Source organism: Synchiropus splendidus, chromosome 5 (genome assembly GCF_027744825.2).
Source record: "Synchiropus splendidus isolate RoL2022-P1 chromosome 5, RoL_Sspl_1.0, whole genome shotgun sequence".
Classification (NCBI taxonomy): domain Eukaryota; kingdom Metazoa; phylum Chordata; class Actinopteri; order Syngnathiformes; family Callionymidae; genus Synchiropus; species Synchiropus splendidus.
Genome location: NC_071338.1, coordinates 21,918,675 through 21,944,299, shown reverse-complemented (window position 1 = coordinate 21,944,299; position 25,625 = coordinate 21,918,675). Strand labels below are relative to the sequence as shown.

The following is a 25,625-nucleotide window of genomic DNA, read 5'->3' as shown; positions in this document are numbered from 1 at the left end:
TGAATCTGTCAAATGTCAACACGGCGAATGCGAAATGGAAATGAGGCCGAGGATTAGCATGGACGTGTTTCGTGGCGGGAAAAAAAAAAGAAAGCCATCGTTGTTAGCTTTTGTTTCCCTCCAACAGAGAATTTATTAAAGCGAGTCAGAGGCCTGGAAGGTGGGTGGGGTGCACCCTGCCATTGATGGAAAGTTCACATCCAGCTTTAGTAGCCAGGACTAAGCTTCTGATGGAGTTGCACTTATGAAACCACATAGATGTTCTCTCCATGCTGAGACTACAAAGTAGACATCATATCAAGTTTTACAAACACCCAAATTATACCTGTGTATCACTGTGCCAGAGCTGTGATGATGGAATAAAAACAATGTTTCAGAGGCCACACCAACAAAGTGTGACTCCCCAAATGTGTTAAGATTTGGATTGATTTTTACAGCATATTCTCACCAGGGCTGCAACTGTCATGTTCGGTCTCTGTGTGCTTTTATTTTGTTACTTCCGGTTCTGTGTGTTGTTTCCGTTGCCTGTTTTCTGTCCAGCTTCACAGCAGCACAGCTGGAACCCATCCGCTAAACAAGCTCCACTGATTTCAGCTCCTTGGTTCCAGTGTGTTGCCAGATGGTTACTTCACATCCACCGATAAAAATCTTACTCTCGTGACTTTGTTCCCCAGTGTGTTTGATAACTCTTAGATTGTGTGTGAGTGTCTTTTCTGCTGCCTTCTTGGTTTCGTCTTTGTTTGTTTTCTGCCTTTTGCTATGAGCTTTGTGTGAGTGTTTCTGCAGCTCAGCTTTTGTTTTCTCTTGTTGGCTTTCTTCCTCGTGTGTGTGTCTGTTTATTCCACCACTGAGCACTGATTGTTATTTGGGCCTTGTGAGTTTATCCAAGTGCGTTTTTGTTATCCCCGTTATTTCGGTTTGACTTAGGCTTGCCTATTTTCTGTTACAGGTTTTTTCACCGTCCCTGTGTGTTTCCCTCACTCCGCATTTCGGTGGCTCCTCACCTTGTTTCCTGTTCGTGCCCTCTTTTCTGTATCTTCATTGGATTAAACCTTGTTAAAGCAGTACTGTTTCATGACACCTCATCTACCTGTAGGCATTCAAGTTGTTTCCCCTCCTGCGACATTAACTGAAGTTCAAAAAGAACAGTTGGGCAGGATCGGAACATGCAGTGGTGACGGTCATAAGGTCTCTGCTACCTCACTTGTGTCACGTTTTCTGCACGACGAGTCACACTGGTTAAATGAATAACTTCATGTGCCAAGAGATGTCAAACTGCATTCTATGGATCGTCTCTCTATGTCTTAACCCTTGACGAAACCACAAGCACAACCTATGGCATGAGGGAACACTGCAGTAGTTTCATTCCAAAGACTATTGCATCCACATGCATGGCTGACTTCAGCATCACTCTGGGACGCAGATGTCCAGTTGACTAGAAGCAACAGACCTATTCTCTTCAGTCACTGCTCTCAGTTTTTCCTTCAAGCTGTCCTTTCCTTTCATTCCCGCCAGAACCAATGACAGCAGTCATCATGACCCATGACTTCCCTACAGATTCATGACGACCGGTAATGTCCTTCACGGCGAGACCGCCGTTATTCACAGTTGTACTTCAGCCGGTGGAAGTACCTGACATGTACAACATTTTTGAGCCCCCGCCAAAACATTCACATGCTCTATTCAGATTCAACGGGGACCGCACTGACGTCACATGAGTCGGTATCCAACTTATGGGCAAACAATTCACTGAATCTTCCAGTGGACTCAATCGTGGAGTGACTTAGGACCCCGGTGTGATAAACCTATCGTCGGTTTGTAGGTGGAAAACCACTTTTCTGTGTCCTCAAAGGGTTCTTCAACACTTGGAAGAATTATAAGTGAAAGTTGACACAATAAAGTCTCCACCTCAAAGTACATGAGGATTTGCATCTACTTCAAGAGGCTTGATGCACTTCAGAGGTTGATGAGATGATTTATGTGGATATTTCACTTCATTGAAGACACATGAGCACCAGTTCCACTTTGGCATGATGCTCCGTAGTATGTTATATAAGGTAAACTGCTAAAGAATGACGTGGGGATGGCAGTGCACAAAGTGTACAAGTGGGAAAGGTTTCCGCGCCGCTGAGTTGAGTATATAGACCGCCGCTTCACATCACACGTCTGGTCTACCTAGACGTAAAATGACGTGAATGAATGAAGAGATGGTTTTTACAAGTCTTGGGAGTGTTTTTAAGATATATCTGTTCATGTCATGTGTTACGCCCGGATCATCCCTCCCGATAGGATCCACACTCAGGACTGTCATTGCCATTGTGTCATGTCAGGACAGTGATGATAAATGAGCATTTCCACCAGCAGTGTGATGTCATGCTCTGAGGCGAGACTCAACTTCAGAGGAAGCCTCACACATTGCAAACATCATCTCCACAGGCCACTCGCTCACCCAGATAGTTGCGGCTCTTCACCATCTCAGTGATGTTGATTTTCGTGGCTCCCTCTGGGATCTCCACGATCTTGTGGTATCCGATCTTGGTCAGACTGTGTTTGAAGAGCCCGGAGACAAGCCTGCACGAGGAGTTGTCGCCTCCACACACTCCACATCTGTCCATCACCTTCCCGGATCCCAGATACTCATCGCAGCCTGGACTCTGTCAGACAGGGAGAGTGGAGTTAGAAATGGAAGACAGAGAAATGGGAAGTTTGTCAACTAGGTTTGAAGTATAGAGAGGTCAAAAGTATCCTGAAGGGGTCTGAAGCTCAGACAGCAGTCAGAGATGCTACAGCGTGAGTCGCAATCATTCAGGTTCTGGACTATTTGTGTGACTGCATGTATTTATACATGGCTCCATTGTGGCCACCGTACTGCATGGTTTGGACGAGGCCACGTCCTCTGTCCATCTCCATGTGACAACAAGAGATGACTTTGCCTTGTAGAATAATTCTGCTTTTGTCAGGCTGATATTTTGTTAAATAAATCTTGACATGAAAAGATCGAGCTCCACTTCTTACTATCAATCTTAGGAACGTGCTTGTGTGAAAGAAAGGCGAGTGACACAAATGAAGTTTAGGTCAGACGAACGTAAACCACTTAACAAACAAACTTTAATTGTTAAAAACTCCACTTCGCCAGTCTATTAAATCTCTGGAAGCTCTGAAGATAAACAGATAATTGGGAAGGTTTATTTTGCAAGTATTTGCAAGAGAAAACCTGATTTTCTTGTTTTGCTCTCATTCTTCCCACCAAATATTTCATTATTCTTCTGCTCAAAGGTTGTGTTTTTCATGTAAACAAAAATGTTTTCATGTCTTTTCAAGTACTGTTTCATGACAGCAGTATCGAAAATGATATCAAATATGGGCAACACTTCAGATTGGGGAACACATGAACTATTAATAATATAACTACTAGCACTAACCAGTAATTATGATGTTGTACTTTTGGTGCCCAATCCTGAGTAAAATGAAGTCAGGCTTAACAAGACACTGATAAGTACTTTACAATGATTCATTACAGGCTAATAAGCCGCTACTAACTTAATAATGACTTTATTTATGGTAACGTGTTCTCTAATCTAAAGTGTGACCCAAATATATCAATATCATCCAAGGTATCAACACTGAGAATGAGAATCAGTATTTCATAATAATTAATTGCAGGGTAATATGCCTGAATGAAGTGTATAGCAGTTTATATTTGGTGACATTTATTCCCGTATCTGAAGTGGAACCCATTCACTTTAGACCTATTGAGTGTGAGCGTGAATCTGAGTGTGACCTGGACCAAAGGTTTCATAATACCATATGTGGCTAAGCTATACGTATTACGCAGACCTCGTAGTGCAGAAGTGACATGCATGCGTTGAATTCTTTTGGATGTGACATGCATGACTTTATTTTTTTATCCTGAGAAAACACTTATCTCAAGATCATTTTTATCTTGAGATAAACAAAAATAAAGTCATGCATGTCACATCCAAAAAAATAAACACATGCATGTCACTTCCAGGCTTCCGTACATGTGACTTGTCATTGTATCTGGTTGCAGAAAAGACACACTCTACACACTAAAGCGACCACATATAAAGGAGCACAAAATTCTGGGGAGGGACACTGGATGATGACGTTGTTGTCCGTAAGAAGTGAATTTAAACTAAGGGGGCTTCTTGTTTTTGCTGGACTGATATCCAGGCTTCTCTTATAGGATCAATGAAGTTAATTCTACTGGACTTAGCTTTTCATTTTTGTGGCACTAAAAGACAAGATGAAAATAGAAGACTTCACATCAGCAGTCCATAAATCCAGTGGAAGCAGCAGTAAAGGTCTGAGCGAACAGGTGGTGCCGTCTCGCTACCGTTCACATGCTCACACAGGGCTGTGGAGGGGGAGTCCCAAAAACACCACGCTTGCCAATAAGAAACCCAGAAGAGGGAATTAAAGGCCTGCAAATCTAAACTCAGGGGATTTGTGTGACTGGAGAGCAGCCAAGCAGTTTCACAGAATTCCACGTGAATCCCTCGATTTCTGAGGTTCTATCCGCCTCAAAGCTTGTTGTCACGCAACTGTTCGCCCCCCAGTAAAGCACGGCTTGACAGTCACAACACAGTAATTACAGCGAGCGCTGAGCCGAACATGTGGCCCAGAGGTGACAAAACCGACACCAAACACCACTGCCAAAAACAACTTCACAAGTCTAACAAGTCATAAAGACGCTGCAGGTGTTTAGCTAGAGCTTGAGAAGTCAGCGGAAAACCACAAGAGAGAGGAGAAGCAGGAAAGAGAAAGAAAGAGTGACCAGGGACGAAGCCTGGATCCTTCTGACGCCTGAAGCGGCGGACTCTCTTCCATCCAAGACAAACATCAAGTGCTTGTTCCACACAGGAAATAAGTGATGAGAGTGAAGGCCAGTGGACTCAAACGCCAGAAAAAAAAAGACCCTTTTGTCATTGTGCGGTTTTGAAAACCCTGGCTGGAGCTAAACACCGCAGACTACTATGCCCTCTCTTTGCAGGAGCATAAAGAAGGAACTCTGTGATAACAGACGTGCAGAGCGATGGTGGGACATTTCGGCGCTGTGGAAAGAAGCTAAAAGCTCCGTAAAGCAGAGCTGTTGGTGACATGACACGCAATAAACACGCCCCGCGCATCTTCATTTTCATCCCGACCTTAAACATCACAGAAATGGCAGCACGTCGGCTTGCGCCTGGAAAAAGTTCCTCCCATTAAATAAAGAATGAGATGGTGAAAGGTTATCTGCTGCGACTCCAGTTGATGAATGTCTTCAATAAAAGCGCTGGCTCCAGACAGCACTGCTGGAGAGTGAGCCTCAAATAAAACCGCTCTAATTAAGATGCGTAAATTCAATATATCTGTGCATGGAAGGCTGGATGGAAATGCATCATTTGCATGTGTACTTGAGTGTGTTCATGGTTGCACTCGGAGCACGAGACATGCCAAAGTCTGTGCTCCATTATCGGCCTGCTCCAGTGACTAATACAGACCAAAAGGGACATGATAATACATTTAGTTTATATAGACTGCGCTCATGAAAGCACAGCCACAATACAATGAACAAAACATGTTATATATATATATATGTATAAAATATATATATATATATATATATATATATATATATATGTATATATATATATATATATATATATATATATATATATATATATGTATATATATATATATATATATATATGTATATATATATATATATATATATATATATATATATATATATATATATATATATATATATATATATATATAATATATGGTTATGGCACGAACCTGTTTATTTGGTCATAACATATGCAGGTGCAAATACTAACACTTAAAACACTATACTACTATTAATACTTAAAATGCGATAGAACAACATAATTTATCGATTATAATTCATACAAAAATGTGTATGGTTTCATTTTAAATATGGGTGATGCTGTTGCGGGATGAAGACACTTCTCGTAACCATACTTTGAAGATTTGATTTTTATGCTAGATGGTGCTCTTCCAGTCCTTTGCGAGTGACCACTTCCCCAGGAGACGAATGGGTCTTCATGGTCTGCATGAGTGGGCAGACTAGGGTCGAGACGCAACACCCAGTGACTTCTTTACTGGGGGTTAGTTAAGGGAACAGGTCAACAGTGCCATGCTTATGGTTTGGGAGCAACTTGAAGGCAAATACGAGAAGATGTCTTCCATCCCACAAATTGATATCTCAATCCCATGTCAAATATTTACTGTTTGAAATGATGAAATAAATAAATACACAAACACACACGTGCACGCTATGTTTTTTTATGTTTTGTGGGGACCATTCATTGCCATAATGCTTCCCCTGCCTCTCACCCTAAACCTAACCATCCTAAACAAATGCCTAACCTTAACCACGGCCCAGTGATTTTGAAGTTTTAACCCTCAGATAGAAGCTTAGGACTGGCAGGACTAACTTTCAAGCAATAACAAGGATGTCAGTTGCAATCAGTTGAGTTGGAACACGAGGCTGCTGGTGTAGCAGCAAATACAGAATGAAGCTGGAAGCTTCACTTAAGTCAGTTCGCACAGAACTCACTATGAAAACGCTCAGTTGTGAAAACAGCAACTACGCACGGTAATTTCAGTTGTCTAAAAGGATTGTCTGTCACATCACAAACTGGGTGAATGTGTCCACGAGCAGCTCTGGCCACCAGATCGAGTGGCTGCTCCCTCCTCCTCCTCCTCCTCCACTCTGTGGGTGGCTGGTGCCATCTGGAAGAGGGAGCTCGCCCTGTTGTCAGAGGAACTATAATGGGATTTTAAAAATGTCGCTGGAGCCCACCTGCATCTGGAAATGGTTACAAGCGTCAGGACAGTGGTGCCGTGACTCTCGGTGAACCCTCCAGCACCTTCAAAACAAATCTGGATGGGTCAAACCCATCAGGTCGCAGCGGTTTTAAGAGTTAGAGGGTTGAACATGTGACAGGCTCCTGAAAAATCATGACGACAGAAGAAATGTGTCGAGTGGTGGATGTATTCCTCAGCATGGAGGAAACACTGCTACAAGAAAGCAAACCTCCGCCAAGCCACTCAGTTCTGGCCACATTGTGAATTTTTCACTCCACAGTACAGTCGTCATTCACTTGTTCATTCATGTCTATAAAACCCCCAGGGTTGGTTGGCATTAGAATAGCTTGTGAAAAAGTGATGTGGGTGGTTTGGAATGAGTTATTTATTTTTGCTCTTTAACTGATTCTTTTTTTATTTATATATTTTATCAGTCACACTTTACAATTGGGAACATATATCAGAATAAATAAACTAGCAATCTGAACATGCATTAGCAGCATATTAGCCTGTAATTGATCCTTATAAAGTATGTTTTAGCGTCTTGTTACACAGGAATAGGCAAGTAATTGGTCTATTAACAATTAATATGTGTTCACCAATCTAAAGTGTTACTTAATTAGATGCATATTAAAATTCAAAATACTGTTTGCTCTTAAAATAAAATAAAATTGGACCCTTGCGATATATTTTACAAAAACAAATACTTGGAGGTATGTTTTTATAGTTTTTAGATAGAATAAGATACATTGATTTTTAAAAAAATGTTAAAAAAAAAATGATATCAATAGACAATGACCATTCAAATGAAACACCTAATAATCGTTTTACAATTATATATAACACATATGTGTACGCAGCTACAACTTTGTCAGATTTATAAAAACAAAACTCATTTTCAGATTTTTTTATGCCTCTGTGTATTATTATTATTATTATTATTATTATTATTATTACTATTATTATTGTTGTTGTTTTTATTTTGTTATATTTTATTAGGGAAGAAAATCCTAGATAACTAAAACAAATAGAAAAACAAAAGTAGTAGTAGTAGAAGTTGAAATTTAAATATCTTATAACCTAATAAACTGTTGAATCTTTCTCACATTTAAGAGAATTCAAAAGTGCAGTAACCTAACCCTCGTCACGAAATGAAGCTCTACACAACAAAAGTCAAACAAATACTTCAAATGACAATCTACTTTAAAGTGACTTCATCATTTCAGAGTTACACAACGGCAGCAGACGGTTTTCTTACACAGCTGATGCTGCTAAACACATCAGACACACACTGTAAAGTTACCAGAGAGCTGTCGAGAAAAAAAAAGTGTCAAATCATATTTATTACAACATGTGTGCGAGAGGCGACACTCCTGTGAACTCCCCACACTGAACCACGACCAGCAGTCAGAGCCAATATCTCACCGCGGGCATTAACAGAGCCAAATATGTCATTGGTACTTTTCCTTAACAGTGAACACGCACATGATATATCGTAGCGAAGAGCGCTAAGACCCATCCTGACAGCTCCGGAGTAACGTTAGGACGGACGTACAGCAACAAAGCTTTTATCCACATGGGGGACCGGGTTTGCGGCTCGACATGCGGAATGCAAATACGAATATGAAGTTAATGCTCAGAATGATATCATGCACCGCGGGAACAGCAGGGGCGGAGGGGGAAGGCTTTTAACTCTGTGCTGTTGTAAATTAAGTTTGAAATGTGGTGCAACACAAGCTCAACGCGGTGCTGGGACTTCTCAAAGCAAAACAGAGTGTGAATGGAATTTATTATTTTTATTCACATGGATGTGTCTAGTTAAATTACACTTGTGTTCCACATTAACGTGGACGGACCCAGTGAGTGGCAGCAGTGGGACGTCCTGTTTAAACAGGATGGACTCCTTCTTAACCCATGACTGCATGCGGACCGCAGATTTGAAGGCGGGAGCTCAGTTCGGTTATTTACTTGTAATGTAGTCGATCAGTAGAAATGGAGCTGCCGGTTCACAGGCCACAATCATTTCTTGATGCAGTGAGGTGCCTTTTTCTGATGATGAGGCCATAATCTAGAGATTTTTTTTAATACTGATCTCTCTCACGTACATTGAGATTGCTAGTAATGACTCCTGCTACACATACCTACGAATAGTTCTATGGATGATGGACAGACAGACAGACATTGTTGAAACCTCCAAAGCCTTTTTTTTCCCCAGACATCTTTGTTAATAGACCTATTTTAAAGCCAAGTTCTATTTGAATTTCGTGAGGAGTCATGAGTGTAACGGATGTTTGGTGCCGTTCAATGAAGAAGGATATAATACATTAAGTCCATGGGTGGCGATGGCATGGAACATGCTTGAGGTCGCACTACAATAGCATAACAAGCCAAAAGTGGAAACCGAGATGTGGACTGACAATGAGGTAGAGCTGTTATTACGAATCAAACTGAACTACAACTCAACAAAAGCAACAGAAAAGAGGACTTCAGCCATGGGGGGGTTCCAAATCCTACCGTGGACAGTGGTGGAGGGTTCAACTGAGGTGCCTTTAATGAGGAAGGTCAGTAAAGAAAATCATCAAGATTTTATTTTAACTATGACAGAATGATGACTAGGACGAAGGAAAACGCTTCTCCTGTCTATCTGCGGGAGGTTTGAGGTAATGATTTGCATTTTTCAAAGGCCACTAGATGGCGCTCTTGGTTTAGAAATGATGATCAGTTATTCAAGTCCAAACATTTTACAGCAGACAGTGCCATCTGGTGGCCTCTGAAAATCAGGACACTGTTTCATGAAACTTCATCCGTCACTACTAAGATATAGATACATAGTTTACGGAGATAAACAGTTATAGCTGTGAACATTACACCAATAGGTTTCAATATTTTACTTGCACTTTGTTTTAGTTCCAGATACAGACTCATAAATCAAATTTGACTTTATATTTCATTGCGTCAGAAACAGAAACTTGCACTCTCACCAGCTAAAGATGAGCCGTCAACAAATCCAGATTTCTTCTTAGTGCACGTTATTCAAGTCAGATGAGTTGCCCTTTGCCATTTTTCATTTCGAGAAGATTGCATCAGAGGGCCGCCACGCTAAAGCCAACATTAGCGTCCAGATGTGGAGCATAGCACCGCAGGAACCTTGGAAGGGTTTGCTCTTGATCTGTGCGATCTGGTTCACATCATGATTCATGTATTTTTATTTCAGATTATTAATTTTATGAGGTTCCAGCCTGCACCCAGCTCAAAGGAGAAATCTGGTTATTGTTAATAAACTAAACAAAAAAAAAAAGAATTCTTACTTTACAACCCTGAAATATAAAGCACCAAATCTGCGTAGTTTATGGCCATATACTGACAGTTCCTGTAATAATTCATAAATAATATGTTTTATATCCAAACTCAGGTTGTAAATCAGCAGTAATGAGGCTGGATGTTAGATTTTGAAACCACTTCCTCTTCCTCTGATACAGAAGTGTGTGCCAGGTTTTGGCTGAGCGCTGACGGTCGTGCGGCAGGTTACAGCCCCCTGGTGACCACGAGACCAGGCAACAAATGAAAGGATTAACGTGTCAACAAGTTACGATGAGTTTCTCCTGCATCATGGTGGCAGTCGGGGGTTATAATAAAAATCCTCTGGTGGGTCAGTCCCGCAGAAACTTGGATTTCTGCAGCCAGCGAATAAGAAACCTTAGAAGTTTCAAGTAAAAGGATGTTTTCTTAGTCTGGAGATGGCTATGCAGCAGTTCTGCCCTGATCCTTATCCTTCCCAACGCAGGTCCCATTGTTATCACCCCGACATCGTGGCAGCTTTCTTCACTTTGCATTGAACTACAAAAAACTGCAAGTAATGAGTCCCAGTTTCATGTTCATTTCAAATTCCCTGAGCGTATAGCACGCCTTCTCAAATGGAATCTCAGCGTTTGCCAGATGGAAAAAAAAGGAGGAAAATAAAAAGAATTCCTTCACAAAAGCAGTTCAGAACCATGAATCAATCCATCACATTGTGTTTATCCTGTACACAACGTTATCACAACGCGGAGGACAAAGATATACTAGACAGGTGGTTGTGTGTTCAAAAGAAAAAAAGAGTATCTAAGGACACATTGGCTGGTTTAAAATGCAGCGTAACTAAGAGCTTCTTAAGAACACCACCAGGTTGCTGCCAAGCTGCAATTAGTGGTTGCAAAACTTGGCCCGGCGACTGGTGTTGGAGATCCTGCTGAGGTAAAGAAACTGCTTGAATGGCGGCGACAATGAGCTGCAGCATGAGGGAGATTTTGAACGGTAATGTTGTCTATACCCTGTTTTGGAATCTCCTCAGCTTGTCAAGGCTCCAAGAGTTATTCTCTTTAAGGTTATGACATCTTGATTATAATAATAATATTGTAAAGAATAAGAGCATAAAGAGCATGTTATAAAGAATAAAAAAGATTAACATAATAAACATAATAAAGTAGATAAAAACGAAAGACTACTAAAACATAAGGATTGCTAGATGAGGTATCATGAAACAGTATTGCAGGGTTCATGAAACAGTGTCCTAATTTTCAGAGGCCACTAGATGGCACTCTTGGTTTAGAAATGACGTGAGGTTACATTGAATTAGTTGTTCAAGTCCAAATCTTTTACAGCAGACAGTGCCATCTGGTGGCCACTGAAAATCAGGACACTGCTTCATGAAACCTCATGAACTCTTTAATACTGTCTGTCATGAAACCTCATCTTCCCGTCACTACTAAAACATTACTGAGAACATTGAAACTAGTACATTCCTGAAATCATTAGAGATACAACAGTAAGCATTAACTAAAACTCTGACTAACTGTTGTGCTTACCATATGCCTACATCACTTGGTAGACATGATCACAACCAGGGAGCATCAAACCAAGGAATTCTGGCTCCTTTAAAAGAGGGAAAGCAGGAGCTCCACTGTGAGTCTCTGCCTTAAGGATCACCTCACCTGATCTATAAAGGCTTCCTTTTCATAGAGTTGCAGTTTCATGCTGTCAGGCCAAAATAATGCCTGGCTCAGCTCAGCATTGCAGGACGTGGGTGAGACTGTTAAATCTATCGCGATCAGAGGACAAAGAAATTCCACCATTCTTTTGTTTCCTTCGTGTCACATTAGAGCTACATATCGGGTAGTAACAGCAACACTGCCCCCATGGTTTCCCATAAGCTTTGTGCAAACATACAGAAATATGGATGAAATGACTGCAGAGCACGGACAGAAGGCTCCATCCGGGTACGGAACCATAAGTAACACTGAGCATAAATGGCCCTCAAGAATGCCATTCTCCTAATGCTCCTGCCCCGATGCCGAGAGAATATTCTGGACAGTACCCTGATCATGATGCGGGACTTGTACATTTGAAACACATGCATTAGTCAGAAAAGTTGTAGATACAAGATGGGTCTGGTTTAAAGAGGAAAGGCGTGATCTCTGGAGATGCTGCACATGGCTGACAGTGCTGACTTCAGATCAGCAACGTGTGTTGTCAGACTGTCTCACTTCCAAGCTCAGTATCAATCACTCCTTTCACTGCCTCCAAGGGTTTTATATTTTATATGTGATAATGTGCTTTGTTTTTTCTAACCCTGTCTAGCGCCCAATTGTCTCCTTAGTTATGGTAAAACGAATAAATAAATAAAAGATCCTGGCCGTTCCTGCACTTTTTCTTCTTTTTCATCTTCTATCTGTCTGATGGCCCATTTCAGTTCCTCCTCAGTTGTTTGGCTCTTTTTTTATATTTTATATTTTGCTTCAATTTTTGCATGAAAAGAACATTCCAAAATTTTCCAACTCCGTTTCCACTCGCGGTCTGGCCCATTTTTGACCTCATGACACAATCTGCAAATCACATACAGATGACAGTCGACAAGCGAAACAAGAAAAAAAGAAACCTCTGCCAACAGAGCCGAGCTCCTGGAGGACCGGAGAGGAAAAGCAGCAGCTGAGACCGACTGTGGTGTCGGAACTTCAGACAAGTGGGCGAAAACAGCACATTTGGAGAGCTTTAATGTAAATAAATGATGTGATGTGAGTTCATGAGTTCATGATTCAAGTTCAGAACATTGCAGAGTTTGTTTCATGAGTCACTCTAAACGCTGGACCCCGTTTTCAAAACTAGTTTAGAAGTGATCCTCATGCATTGTTAAGTTGGGCGCACCACTGACCTTTCTACGGCGCAGACAGCACCACTGCACCCGCGGCTTATGGCCTGGTGCGGCTTACGGCATACGAACAAGATCTATTTCCCTTCTTGAATTTAGTTAATATATAGTCAGGGAGTGTGCACTCTATGGTATATGTAAATTACCTCATATGTACGGCGTGCAACAACTGCAGACAGCAAAATAGTGAGGGACAAAGTCATTTTAATGGGAGGAATAATAATAATAGCTTCAGAGTAAGAGCAGCAGGACGTGAAGTCAAGAGTCGGAGTGGCTTCCAAACACAAGCTCGAGGAGCCGATTGGAAAGCTTGTTGTCAGCTACTGTTTGTTAAAAATCATCAGAGCAGCATGTGGGAGACAGATGTAGCCTCTCGATTTAGTCAAATCCAAGTCACTCTTAATTGTTAGAAAAGTGAGATCTGGCGATGTCACTTATAGGCCACATTGTCTTGTCACTGGTTGTGAATACAGTGATGCAGCCACAGTTATTTCAACACGGAGGCCAAGCTTGGGCGGTATAGCCTTTCCAGATGAGCTGGGATGTTGCGTCAGGAATGTCAGCGGAGTTGGCCGCTCGACAAAGAACATCATTTTAACGTGTTAAGGGCTGAAGAACGTGCTCACCAAACAAGCACCTTCAACCTCGTCGCTCGTAAATAAGATGACATTTTAAAAAGGCCCTTCTACTTGGGAGGCTTTTTTACACCTTAATTCCCAAGTTAGACACAAATTACACTGAAACCAGAGCAACAAGAGGAGCAGTGTGAGAAAAAAAACTCACTGTAACCAATCAAAACCTTCAACATTAATTCCTTATTTTAACCCTTTTGTTTTAATACTGGGGGTTTACATGTAAATCGGGGACCAGAACCATGACAGAATTACAGCAATTTACTTTTCCATTCAATCTTTTGGAGGTTTCAGTCAAAGTAAGAGTGATGCAGAAAAACCTCTCTTGGTGCGGCCTCGACAGTGTTATTGCACAAAAACGTCTGCTATATTAAACACATTAAATATTGTGACAACAACAAACCCCAAAATGGCAACTGTGGAACAAGCATTGCTCATGTGCCTCTTGCACAAAAGACGAAACAGAGGCAGCATTGTAGGCGGCGGTGGTCGCAACTGGAGAATTTTCGCCATTGTTTTCTTCATGTCCTTGAAGGACTAGTCTTTTTGTTGTTTTTGCCGATAAAAATGGCTGCCATGGCAACTCAACTCATGTTTGTTCACTCCCATCAATGGGCATGTTCCCCTTGGGAACTCCAGTGACACATACCAATACATGGTCTGAGTTAGGTGGGTTATTCAGCGCCTTCGGGGTGGAACTATCCATGGAACTGGGTGGCTACCAGAGCACAACCAAACACACCATGAGATCACAACAGTTCTGGCAAGAACTAAGTCCCTGACACGCACTGCAACAGTCACTCAACAGCAAAGTCTTCCAGGACTTAACAGTCAACCAATAAAGGCGTAGAATTTCCCACAGAACCAGAACAAGCAACCACTCCTGCTGCATCCAATACCAACCAAGCAGACAAAGACGAAGGCAATCTCCTACTGAAACAGAGGTCCGGTCTCTTTCTTGTCAAGAACCATGTCCTGAATGAACCGTTGAAAAAGTCTATAACTGACTCACAAAATCTTCTCTGACTTAAAATCCGGTCCAGAAAAGCTAGCAACAGGATCAGTGAGCGCAAGAGACAGCAAAAGAGGACAGTACTTCTCAATCCTGTTAAGACAATGAGAAAGGCATTCCTGGAAGAGAGAATCAGAATAACATATGCTGCCATTAAAAGAGTGCTAAATGACAAAAAGAGGTGCCAGGAATGCTCCACAACCTCTGTATCCAATCCGTCTCTACAGTGAGAAAGTAGCAATGTATGTGTATGGTATGCAGCCGTTTAGTTGGCAGGGCCTCCGTGCAGACTTCTGAAACAAATCCTGCACCAGCAAAACTTGCTACAGGAAATCTACAAGCACTCTCAAGCCCCTGGCAGGTTGGGTATAAGAGATTGACTTGCCCTTAAAAGCATGCCACGATGCATCACACAGCATCTCTCAGAGGAGCTCAACAACCCCCCCGCCCCCCGTTCAAATCCTTAAAACACATGACGATGGGAAACTAGACCCTCAAAGAAAAACTAAATAACTTTTGTTTCATAACGTCCCTTCCGTCATATTTGCACAGGAGCTAGATGTCGAATTACGGTTTGGATCCAGACACAGAAAAACAAGGCCCAGTGTTTTGGATTGAAATCACTCGTCTCCACAATAAAAATCCACAGCAACACGTGTGAAACCAAAATGGGAACGCTGACAAGTGGGAATTATGTGGGGATGAAATGAGGATAAGAAGCAGAACAAATTCCAAGTGAAATGGAAGTGATGGAAAGGAATATGAGGCTAGTTAATGTTATTAGGGTGCCATTAACAACCACTCAGGAGAACGTTCTGAATAATTTCATAATATACTCCGGCTTGTGAAGAGTTGAGCAGTCGTGGTGAGAAGACATGTGCATAGACCTTTGAACCCCGGGGCCCATCCACACGCACCCAGCTCTCCCAGTCAGGGGCGAAGGCCAGAATGTCTTCATAAAAAGCCTGCAGCTTGTAAAACACTCCGAAATAGCATTGAGCAGTGAATCTGGGGCCATTATGGGCCCATTGCATTGGGTTACTTCTGACATCACTGGTCTGCTTTAGGAACATAGAAGAGTGAAGCAGGTTATGCACCTCATTATTGAGTAAACACATTATCAGAGTCATTGTTGGAAGCATTTAAAATATGAGCGTATTGGTTTGACATCAGGATGATATCTGGAACTTATTGAGAAAGCCCTGCTCCAGTGAGTTAACCAACTTTAGCACATCTAGAGACAAATTGTTTCGACTGACACTTTGCTCTGTTCCTCCAGCACCGGCTCCAGGGACATCCTGGAAAGGTTTCCAGTCAAAAACAGATAATTCATGGGAGGGTCATTCAAGGTCAGACCAGAGGGCTTCTGTGGCCACTGATCACATTACACACAACCGACCAGACCCGCAACAGAAATGTATATTTACCAGTCTATTCCACATCGGCTCGAGCCAAATGAAGGTTTTCCAAAGATGAGTTCACGCAGCGTTGATTCTAAAATACTGACACCTATTTTCTGTCTGTTTAATGTTGCACATATCGTATTAGCAGTATGATGAACAGTATTCCTGTTTGTGTGTTATTTATTCAGTAAATATGAGGTGTATTATTACTAATTATTATTATGTATTTAAGTGGATATTTATCGTTCACCTTCGAATATTGTGATGGCTTCAGTTGTGTTCCATTTAAAAACAATCAATTAAAAATATATGAAGAAAAAATGTGAAGGTGAATGATAAATAAAATGATTGTTTGTATGTTTCATGTGTGCAATAGGGGAGTCAATACATGAAAATTTCAATTTCAATTAATCTCAATAAAGCTGAGTTAACTCGAGTTGAATGAAACATTTTTTTGAATCTCTTCTAAATGTGACTTCAAAGAGAGACTGAATCCACACAAGAGTGGCCATTAATGCTTACAATGATATGCTGTTAGCCCGTTGTTGAGCCTCTTCACAGCCTCTGAGGGTCTTCTAAAGAATGTCCTGGACAGTATCTGTTCTGTTGGGAAGTTGGAGAAAACTAATGTTTGCAAGATGGAAAGCATTATTGACTTTTATGACTACTCTGGTGTTCCTTTACGTTATATTTAGAACATATACAATAAGTGCTATTAATATTCCATTCATAGCGAGTTAACTCAGAAGCTTCAGCTTCGGTGGCATTAATAAAGATTAAAAATGTCTGTCTATTGACAGCCCTTCAGAGAAAAGGAAGAGGATTTCAATAAGCTATTAGACACTATTTGTCCTCCATCAGTGAGTACAGTAGCACTGCTATGAGTGTCCACCAGATGACCAAGCCCAAAGTAACAGCAGCCCCTCAGCAGTTAGTCCATTTCATCAGCTGCAGTCCGTTAAAATGCAACTTGTAACAGTGTTACCATGTAATTACAAACAGTAGTAGGTTTAACTTGGCACCAGGATCAACGTCTAGAGCTTGGCATTTAAAGTAACTACCGCCAGCTGCAGCAGCCTCAACACTCATCCCCCAACACAGGTGAGCTCCAGCCTGCTGAATGGAACGTCAGGCAGCAACACTCCAGCTCCAGAGCAGAGACCTGCGCACATCATAATCGTCCCTGGACAGAGCCAAGCTCACAGAGACGTCCAAACGGGAGGGAAATCTAATCCCACAAGCAGCTTCTGAATGTGCTGTGGAAAAATAAACAGCTCAGAGAGCAAGCGCAGCCTCGGTGAAAACAGCCACACCGTAAATACTCAGTAGATGGACGGCAGGATCACGGGGCTTAGATGACAAGTTGTGAAGTGACACTTGAGAGTCAGCGACAGGCTGCCTTTAACACTGCAGGATGAGTAGCATCAAAGCCAAACTTTCTGGGGTGAGTTACCTGTGAGCGCGGCTTCCCCTGCACCCGCATGTGGAGGCAGACCAGCAGCAGCAGAGCCAGTCCTGACAGCATTCTCTTCCGTGACCCCAGAGACAAACCACACAAATGTCCACTCCTTGCCGCTCAGAGAATCCTAAAACACCCTCTCAGCCTCTACAGAGTTGCTCCACACAGGCTCCTTATGCAAAGTGAGTGGAGGGAGGTGCAGCTGGAGGGTGGGGGGGTTCTTTTTGGGAGGAGGGAGAGGTAAGAAATGAATAGAGGAGAGAGGTGGGTGGAAAAAAAAGGGGACGCAGAGAGTGTGGCAGCTACTGCTGACAGTAAATTGGAAGTTGGAGGGGAAGTGTGGAGGAATATTTTGTCCCTGTGACAGCAGAGAGGAAGGAAAACTTGGGCTGAAATATCTCCATAATGGCTCATGAGGCTGAGCTGAAATTATTGGTTGGATATTGTGCATAGCTGCCAAAGCAACAATAAGAGGTTATAAAGGTCGACGTGGAAAAGTGAACTACATCATCTCCTATAGATCATAACCAAATTTCCTGTAGGGTCTACTGGTCGGACGAAAACTTTGAAGTGATTTGACACGACTCATGCAGTAAACCATCAAGATGTCCATTAAGATCAAATGTTTCATCTGAGTTTAATCATCCACTTAAAAACTTTTTTTTACTCATACTTCGACTGTTTAGTGACACGAGCGGAGCTTCTTCAGGAATTTAGTTTCAGTGGAGACAGAAAGACTTCAGTCTGAACTCTCTCATACAGATAAGAATATTCCACATGGGAAGGAGTCAAAGTAAAAAGTACTGCTCCTCTGCCTCAATACAAGCTGGGTGAGGTGGCTTGGACATCTTCTCAGCTGGGGGAGTGGTGGAGGTGTGTGGTGAGAGGAACGTACAGTATCTGTCTTAAATAGCTCTGAGGGCACAGGAGAAATCCATCATCTTGTATTTGGTGGCTGAGATTGTTAAGGGATTTTCTTCCAACACTTCCTCTTCAGTGAGTGTGTTACGAAGCTACTGTGGCAAAAAAAATAGAAAATGTAATCGGTCGGACACGAAGAACGTGTCAACTCCAGTATTCCGACTGGAGTGTTTTCTAAACGCCTCCTCAAAGTAAACTAAACTTCCACCTTGGGACTCAGATTTATGTGAGCACTCCTGAGTATAACACATCAGCTGAACAAACCGCCAAATACTTTCTTGGTCATTATGAGCTTGTTGGCACCGCAGTCAATAAAACACACACGGCTTCTTCTCTTCACCATCAGCTGCATCACAGAGGGCGGCGAGTGTAAGGAAGTGTAGCGGTGAGGAAATGAATTGGCACCTGTGAGGAAACAGACGCTCACTCACGTGCGCGACTTCAGCACGCTTTGATCAGCCAACTAACTGACATGCCGTGTACTGCATAGTTGCACATATAAAACAGTAACTGTACAAGGGTGATTTATACTACTATACTACTATAAATCAGGCAAGTCCTTTCTCCTGTTACCTCCATCTCAGTCCCACACTGTCTCTCCTCTCTATGTCTCCAAACTTCACAACACCTTTCTCAGCATTGGGCATCTTCAACTCTGTCACTTCCTATCTCCCTACTGACCATCAAAGCAACTAATTCAATGAAACATCACATCATTTCTAAACCAAGAGCGCCATCTAGTGGCCTCTGAAAATTAGGGCACTGTTTCATGAACCTTGAAATACTGTTTCATTAAGCCTCATCTACCCATCATTGTCCACACGCCTCTTGTATTTTTTATGGTGATGCGAGGACTTACTGTATAGCTGAGGGTAGAGAGGAGCCTCCACGGACCATGATGTTTGCCTGTGACGTAGTGACTGCGGATGGAGCGGAGGAGCGGAATCATTTGGGGACAGTTATCCAGAGTAATGGACATTCGCATCCACATTCAAATCCACATTCACCGCTGATAATTTACCCAGTTAAAAAAACAGATGATTCAAGCAGGTCTGCTTTACTTATTATGCAGCAAGGCCACGCAAATAAATTCCATGATTGTTTGCTTCGAGCAATGTATCTGACTGCAGGCAGAATATTGGAGCGCAGGACCAAAAGATGATGAATAAAGCAGGACGAGCAGGGAATTTGGATGGGACGTTGAGTATTTATGTTTCTCATCCTTCATATTTTACTGAAAGTGGATGACAGACAGCCAGTGATAAGTGTTAGTAATGCCGACCGTGCATCGCGGGAGTAAAGAAGCGATTTAGCATTTGCAGGCCAGTCACTCATAGCTAGCTTGACAAAAGCACAGGAGCAGGTACGTGAGAAACAATGAGATCTGTGTTCTGGTTCTATAGGAGAAGCTCACAAAAACACTTTGATGCACTGATTCCGAGTGTGACGGCATATGAACGAATCGTATTTACCTTTTACTCTTTATTTTGACCAGGCTTTCAGCTAGGATTTAGAGACAGGGCGTCCCAATATCTGTTGACCAACGCACTTCCTGTCACCAGCGTCAGACATTCCATCAATAACAGTGATCCTCCGTGCCGCTTTGACCAATCGAATTCGAGTGTTGCGACATGCGCAATGTGGCTAACTCTGTGATTTAGCCATCGGTCCACGACCGCATGAGGATCTGCAAATTTCTATCTAATTCAGCAAAATTACAGGGAGAGGCACCCAGTTCATGGAATCCAGTATGATGGTGCTATGATTCAGGTAGGATGCAGGCACTCATGATGGAAGATTCCTGGTGTCCTGCTGAACAATCTCCCAGGTGCCCCTCTGGCTAAAAGCCTGATGTTGCATTTCTTGACGCTCAAATGAATGTTTGGGGTTCAGTCGAAGACACATCCATGTGTGACGATCATAGGGTAGCTACTTTCCTCAAGGCGTTACTCCGCGTGCTCATAGTTCGGCATGTGGCAGGCAGGGTTGCTATGCTGTCAGGAAATGCCCTAAAGTGGATTTCATTCAGTAGGAAGCCTAATGCGCTTTACTTTCCGCCGCATGTAAATGATCGTGGCGCACTGCTTAAATGAGAGCCTTGGTCTCTTTTTAAAGTTGAAATCTCACGTGATCAAATGTATTAAAATGAAGTAAAAACATCTAAACAAGTGGATATCGGAACCAAAGGAGTGAGATTTTACTTGTCTTCATTGTCATCAATTCAGTAAATGTCAAAACTTTCCCTTCTGCTTCAGTGCTTCATCGCTTCTTTTTGGCTGCGTTCACTTTGGTGTTTTATTTTGTTTGTTTGTTTTTTTTTGGGCGGGGGGCGGAGGGAGGGGGCTCCAAAAACATCCTGGAGGAAGCCCTGAGAAGTTAGACATCTTCATGGCAGCTTCCTTTAGCAATACAATGAGTCAGACCGATGGATCTGAACCAATGAGTTGGTTCTCAAGCTTTCATGGTGAACTGAGAGCCTGTCCACAAGGCGGTGTTGGTCGTATCTACACACCTTGATATGTCTCTAAGAAACCAAGACCAAGCACAATCTTAACTTGTCATAACTTCTTTATACCATGCCAAATTTCATGTCTCAAACAGTTGAGAAGCACACATTAAACTGTGACGCCAATGACCAACACATTTATTAACTGAAGCAGGGACAGGATTAACCCTGTCCCTGACCTTCATTTCCTCAAACACAAATAAAAAATAAAAAAAACACACACAAATGACTTGCTAAGAACTGAAAATCTTATGATAAAATGAATTAAATATGAGATATCCCAAAGCAGCACTCCAGGGAATGAAAATATTGGACAGGGAAAATGTTATTTTGTGTGTTGCAAGGCCTTAAAAGGACACAAATGGCCCTGAAGATTGAGACACAAATTAAATTACTTTTCTGCCACCTCAAAGTTCAGGGTCGCCGACCTCACCCGGCGTTTGCTACAACAACAAGAGAGAAACACATAAAGATAAATGCTTTTGTCTCTTTTGTGGCCGTGCCTAATCTCTTTAGCGCCTTCTGGAGACCTTTTGTTAATGAAGTAGTTACGCCACATGAGGCTAATTTACAGCGGGGTCTGACCCTGAGCGGCGGGGGTCCAGACACACGAGCTCAGTCGCAGAAGTCGTCTCTCACACACATAAATCCTAAGGTGAACACAAACACTGCTAAGACTGAACTTCCAAGATGGACGTGTTCCATCAAAGCAAGTGCAAGGATCTCCCCCTTTCTTATCATGAAGACCCTGAATTCCCAAGCTGAGCAAGCGCTGGCCACACATCGAGACTCCCAGATATATGGCATTCCAAAGTAACCCACGAGGAATAAAATGCGCTCAACTGCGTCTTCAATTGACAGCCACCCAGATAGCAGCCAATCAATGTCAACAGCCGCCGTCGGAGGGGGGACTGCTGAGCGCTAAGAATACAACCTGCCGAGCATAAAGTCTGCCCTCGTAAATCTGGAGCGGATACCGGGAGTCACTGCTGTCTGCCCTCCAAACACGCTCCTCAGCACAGCAGACGGCTGTGGCGGGTCTGACACTGAGCCCTCAGCTGCAACATCCCACCACAAATCTATCAGTGACCAGCTTCCGCTCCAGCCGCGACATCTGCGCGCTGGAACTATAAAGCTGTTGCTGAGAAATGATGGCTGTGGTCCTCTCACTGACCACATGGCGTCACGTCTCAGCTGCCCTGGGGTCAGTGTTAGCAAAGGCTTCATTCAGAATCAAAGTTGGCAAACACAACACAGCGTGCTGGACTTTGTGTGCCCAAAATGGGACATATACTTTTGTCATTGGGCTGCACATATTAACTATTAATATTTATGACTAGTCACTTGCTTATTTGCAGTTATTTATCAATAATCATCACGCTGGTTAGACTGAACTTTGGTGACCATTCCTGGGAAAAATATAGTGAGTAGTAGTTAATGTTAATGTAATGTTAGTTAATGTTATGTTATGTTAATGTTAATGTTATGTTAATGTAATTATGCTTCGTAACTGAACATGCTGCTACTACACATATGAATAAGTAGTATGGCAGTATATGTTCAATAAAGTGTAGAAGTGTGGATTAGCATAAGGAAGGAAATTCTTTCTAGAAGAAGATGGAATACGATTTTATTGGAAAGAAAAATAGCTGAGCTTTGCAAAATGATCTTGCATGAAAACCTTTCAGTAAAAAAGTGCACTTTTTTATCTTGAAGCTGTGAATAAAACGGTGGAATAAACCATTACTCAGTTATCATTGGGCATTCATTTTCTTTGACTTTTCCTATTAAAGAGTCCCAGCTACAGGCTTTATACCAGCCAAGTAGATTTAGACAGAGACAAACAAAACTACTGAAAATTCATTAATTCATCTCTCTGTTGGTTTTTGGACTGTGGCAGGACACCGGAGTGAAACCTCTTAAACCTAAGGGGAAAACTTTGCAAGGTCAATTCAAACGCACCTCAGTTCAACGTTGTGAGTTCTCTAATGAGTTGTGTTGACACGTCCTCTATTCATGTACCTCAAAGATGACATTCCCCCCACTACAACCTGAATTTAAAGAGCAGATTGTAGATATTTTGAGCCTTGTTTTGTGCATTTTTTGTTTAAGACGCAGATCCAAATCAGGGGTCTCCCCCAGGTTTCTTCTTCTGTCTTGGACCTGTGTTCATGAAAAAACAACGGCATCAGCTCCAAGGCTAACTGACAGGGCGCTGGAGAAACACCTTTATTGTCCTATTATCTCTTTGAAGTAGGCTCAAAAACAAAGCAATATCACAACAGAACAACAACAGAAAATATCACTTTCACCATCGCCTGAACGCAGGAATAATCGGCACTCACATGACTTGCATTTAGATGCAGGGCGCTGAAGCACCATGTTCCATTAGAATGGACCCAAGCAAGGAAACTGAGAGACAGTAAATGAGGACAGGCCATACATACATAGTCAGTTAACCACTGCTTAGTCCTTAGTGGCCTCTGAAAACAAGGACACTGTTTCATCAACCCTGCAGTGCTGTTTAATGATACCTCATCGACCCATCACTAATGATCATCATGGGAATAAAATCAAGCGGCTCTAGTCTGAATACCTCCCAAATGACTGGGCTGATCCTGATCTCCCAGGTTTCCGCAGGGATGCAAAGCTATGCAGCTGAAGCAGGAGAGGACGTCAAGCTCAGGAACAAAAAGAAGTATACAATTACGTTTAGTTCAAAATAACACAAACCAAAATATCCAGAAAAGAAAACGCAACTAGCCTCCCTGAGTACGATAGAACTTTGGTGTTCATGCACAACGTGCGGTGTCACATGACGAAACTCAACTCAACTAAATCATGAGGTATTTACTGGACGTAGGCTTAGATGCCTGCTCTTTCAGTCACTAGCTCAGATGAGTGTGGGAACATGTCTGGCTGGACTCATTTACATCTTTCAGTTCAGGTCAGTCAGTTGGGAAGAGGAGAATCTTGAAAATGAATTCACCGATAATATGACAAAATAGAAGAAGATAACTGTCAAACTCAAGTGCTGCACAGAAGCAAAAAAGCATTTCCTCCTCAGGGCAGCTCGGGAAAGGCTAAACACAGTTCCACGCTCAGAATTTACAAGCTTCTGGACGACCCCACAGAGGTGTCTTGGGTGAAAAACCCTCAACCCAGCATCCTGCGCGCCAAAGCCTGCTGGAGTTACACAGGTCAGTAAGGACCGATGTGGGCCAGTAAGAGCAGCTCACGGGGCCCGTTGAGATCCAGGAAGTTCACTTTCGACAAAGACATCAATCTGTCAACTCCTTCACGTCTTAGACTCTCGGACACCATTTGTTTTATCTGTCATCTGACTGCAAATCCCATACTCTGTCTGTGTCTGAGGCTTTACAAGTGCCGTCAAGCAGATTCTGTAACTCGACCTGATCTGGAGGTTCAACTGCAGCCACAGCTCCACGTGAAGTTGGACGCTCGGCAGATGGGAGTGAGAAGTGGAGCCACGTAGAGAAAATAGCTGGGTCTTTCCTCTAAAAGAAGATCCTGGGATTAAGTATCAACTGCTGACTTGTTTCTCGTCAGGACTGACTTACAAGCTAATCTGTAACTTCAGACTTTCCAAATGTCAGTGTGAATAGCTTTCTGTCCGCATGTGTCGCCGGAGTGATGGACAGATGACCTGCCTCCGTCCCAGCGCTGACTGCAGCTGACCCAAACACCATTCATTTTTATATAATCTGGTCCAAAGGAAAACTTTTTCTTCTTCTGGAAGCAAATATTTTATTTTTGATTTATGTCTACTGTATGTTAATTTAGTTGCTTTAAACCTTTGATCAGTTCGTATGAATCTTCAGTGTCTTTGATGTTCTTCTCATTTTTGCCGCTCATTGTTGTTGCCGTTCAGTCATTATTCTTCAACTGTTCATCTGAGTTTCACTCAGCTAATATTCATTATATTTGTTCTACAACCGTTCTTTTAGATTAAAAAAAAAAAGATTTAAAACAAAATAATATTTTGAAATTTTAGAGGTTCCGTTCTGGAATTTTCACACCTCCAATCCAAATAAATGAAAATAAAAATAGATATGATGATTCAGATCATAACTCTGGGTCTCCCAATGTGGTAGAAGCCGAGCAGCGACGTGATGGGGAGGGAGCTCAAGCGTCGCCTCCAGTCTGTGCCAGGCCAGCACTATATCACAGCACTCATCTCCTTCTTTAACAAGCCCACCTCACCACAAGAGATGGATTAACCAGATGCAGACGTCACGATGTGATGAGTGGAGCGGCTGCTGTTTGGGTTCAAATTTGGTTTGAAGCCAGATCAAATTAAGTGGAGAACAAATCTTGACACTCGGTCGGTGGGAAACACTTGGCTACCCAGCAGGACGTAACCTTATCTGTCATCATCACTGGAAGGGAGGCAAATAGAGGAGCACTTCTGGCTTCTTGTTGAGGGTCGTAAAAGTGACAGACTAAAATCACGGGCTTCAAAGTCGAATTGCAATAAATAGCGGCACAAACTTTTCCAAACCTGACACACAGCTGGTTCAATATTTTACAGATGCGATATTCAAACAGAGGGAAGGACGAAATAAGCATGGTCTTTTCAGTTATTAACTGTGAGCAGAGCTTCAACTGTTGCAGTGCATTTGGGGACTTGAATGCCTGATAAGTTTT

General features: G+C 42.4%; 1 protein-coding gene across 1 annotated transcript in view; it reads right to left on the bottom strand.

The window, feature by feature from the left end:
- LOC128758955 (thrombospondin type-1 domain-containing protein 4-like) overlaps positions 1-25,625 on the bottom strand; it is a 47,354-nt gene that overhangs the window by 7,833 nt on the left and 13,896 nt on the right. The window contains exon 8 of the mRNA XM_053865476.1: positions 2,450-2,654. Within this exon, the coding sequence (XP_053721451.1) occupies positions 2,450-2,654 (205 nt within the window). The remainder of the gene's footprint in view (positions 1-2,449; positions 2,655-25,625) is intronic.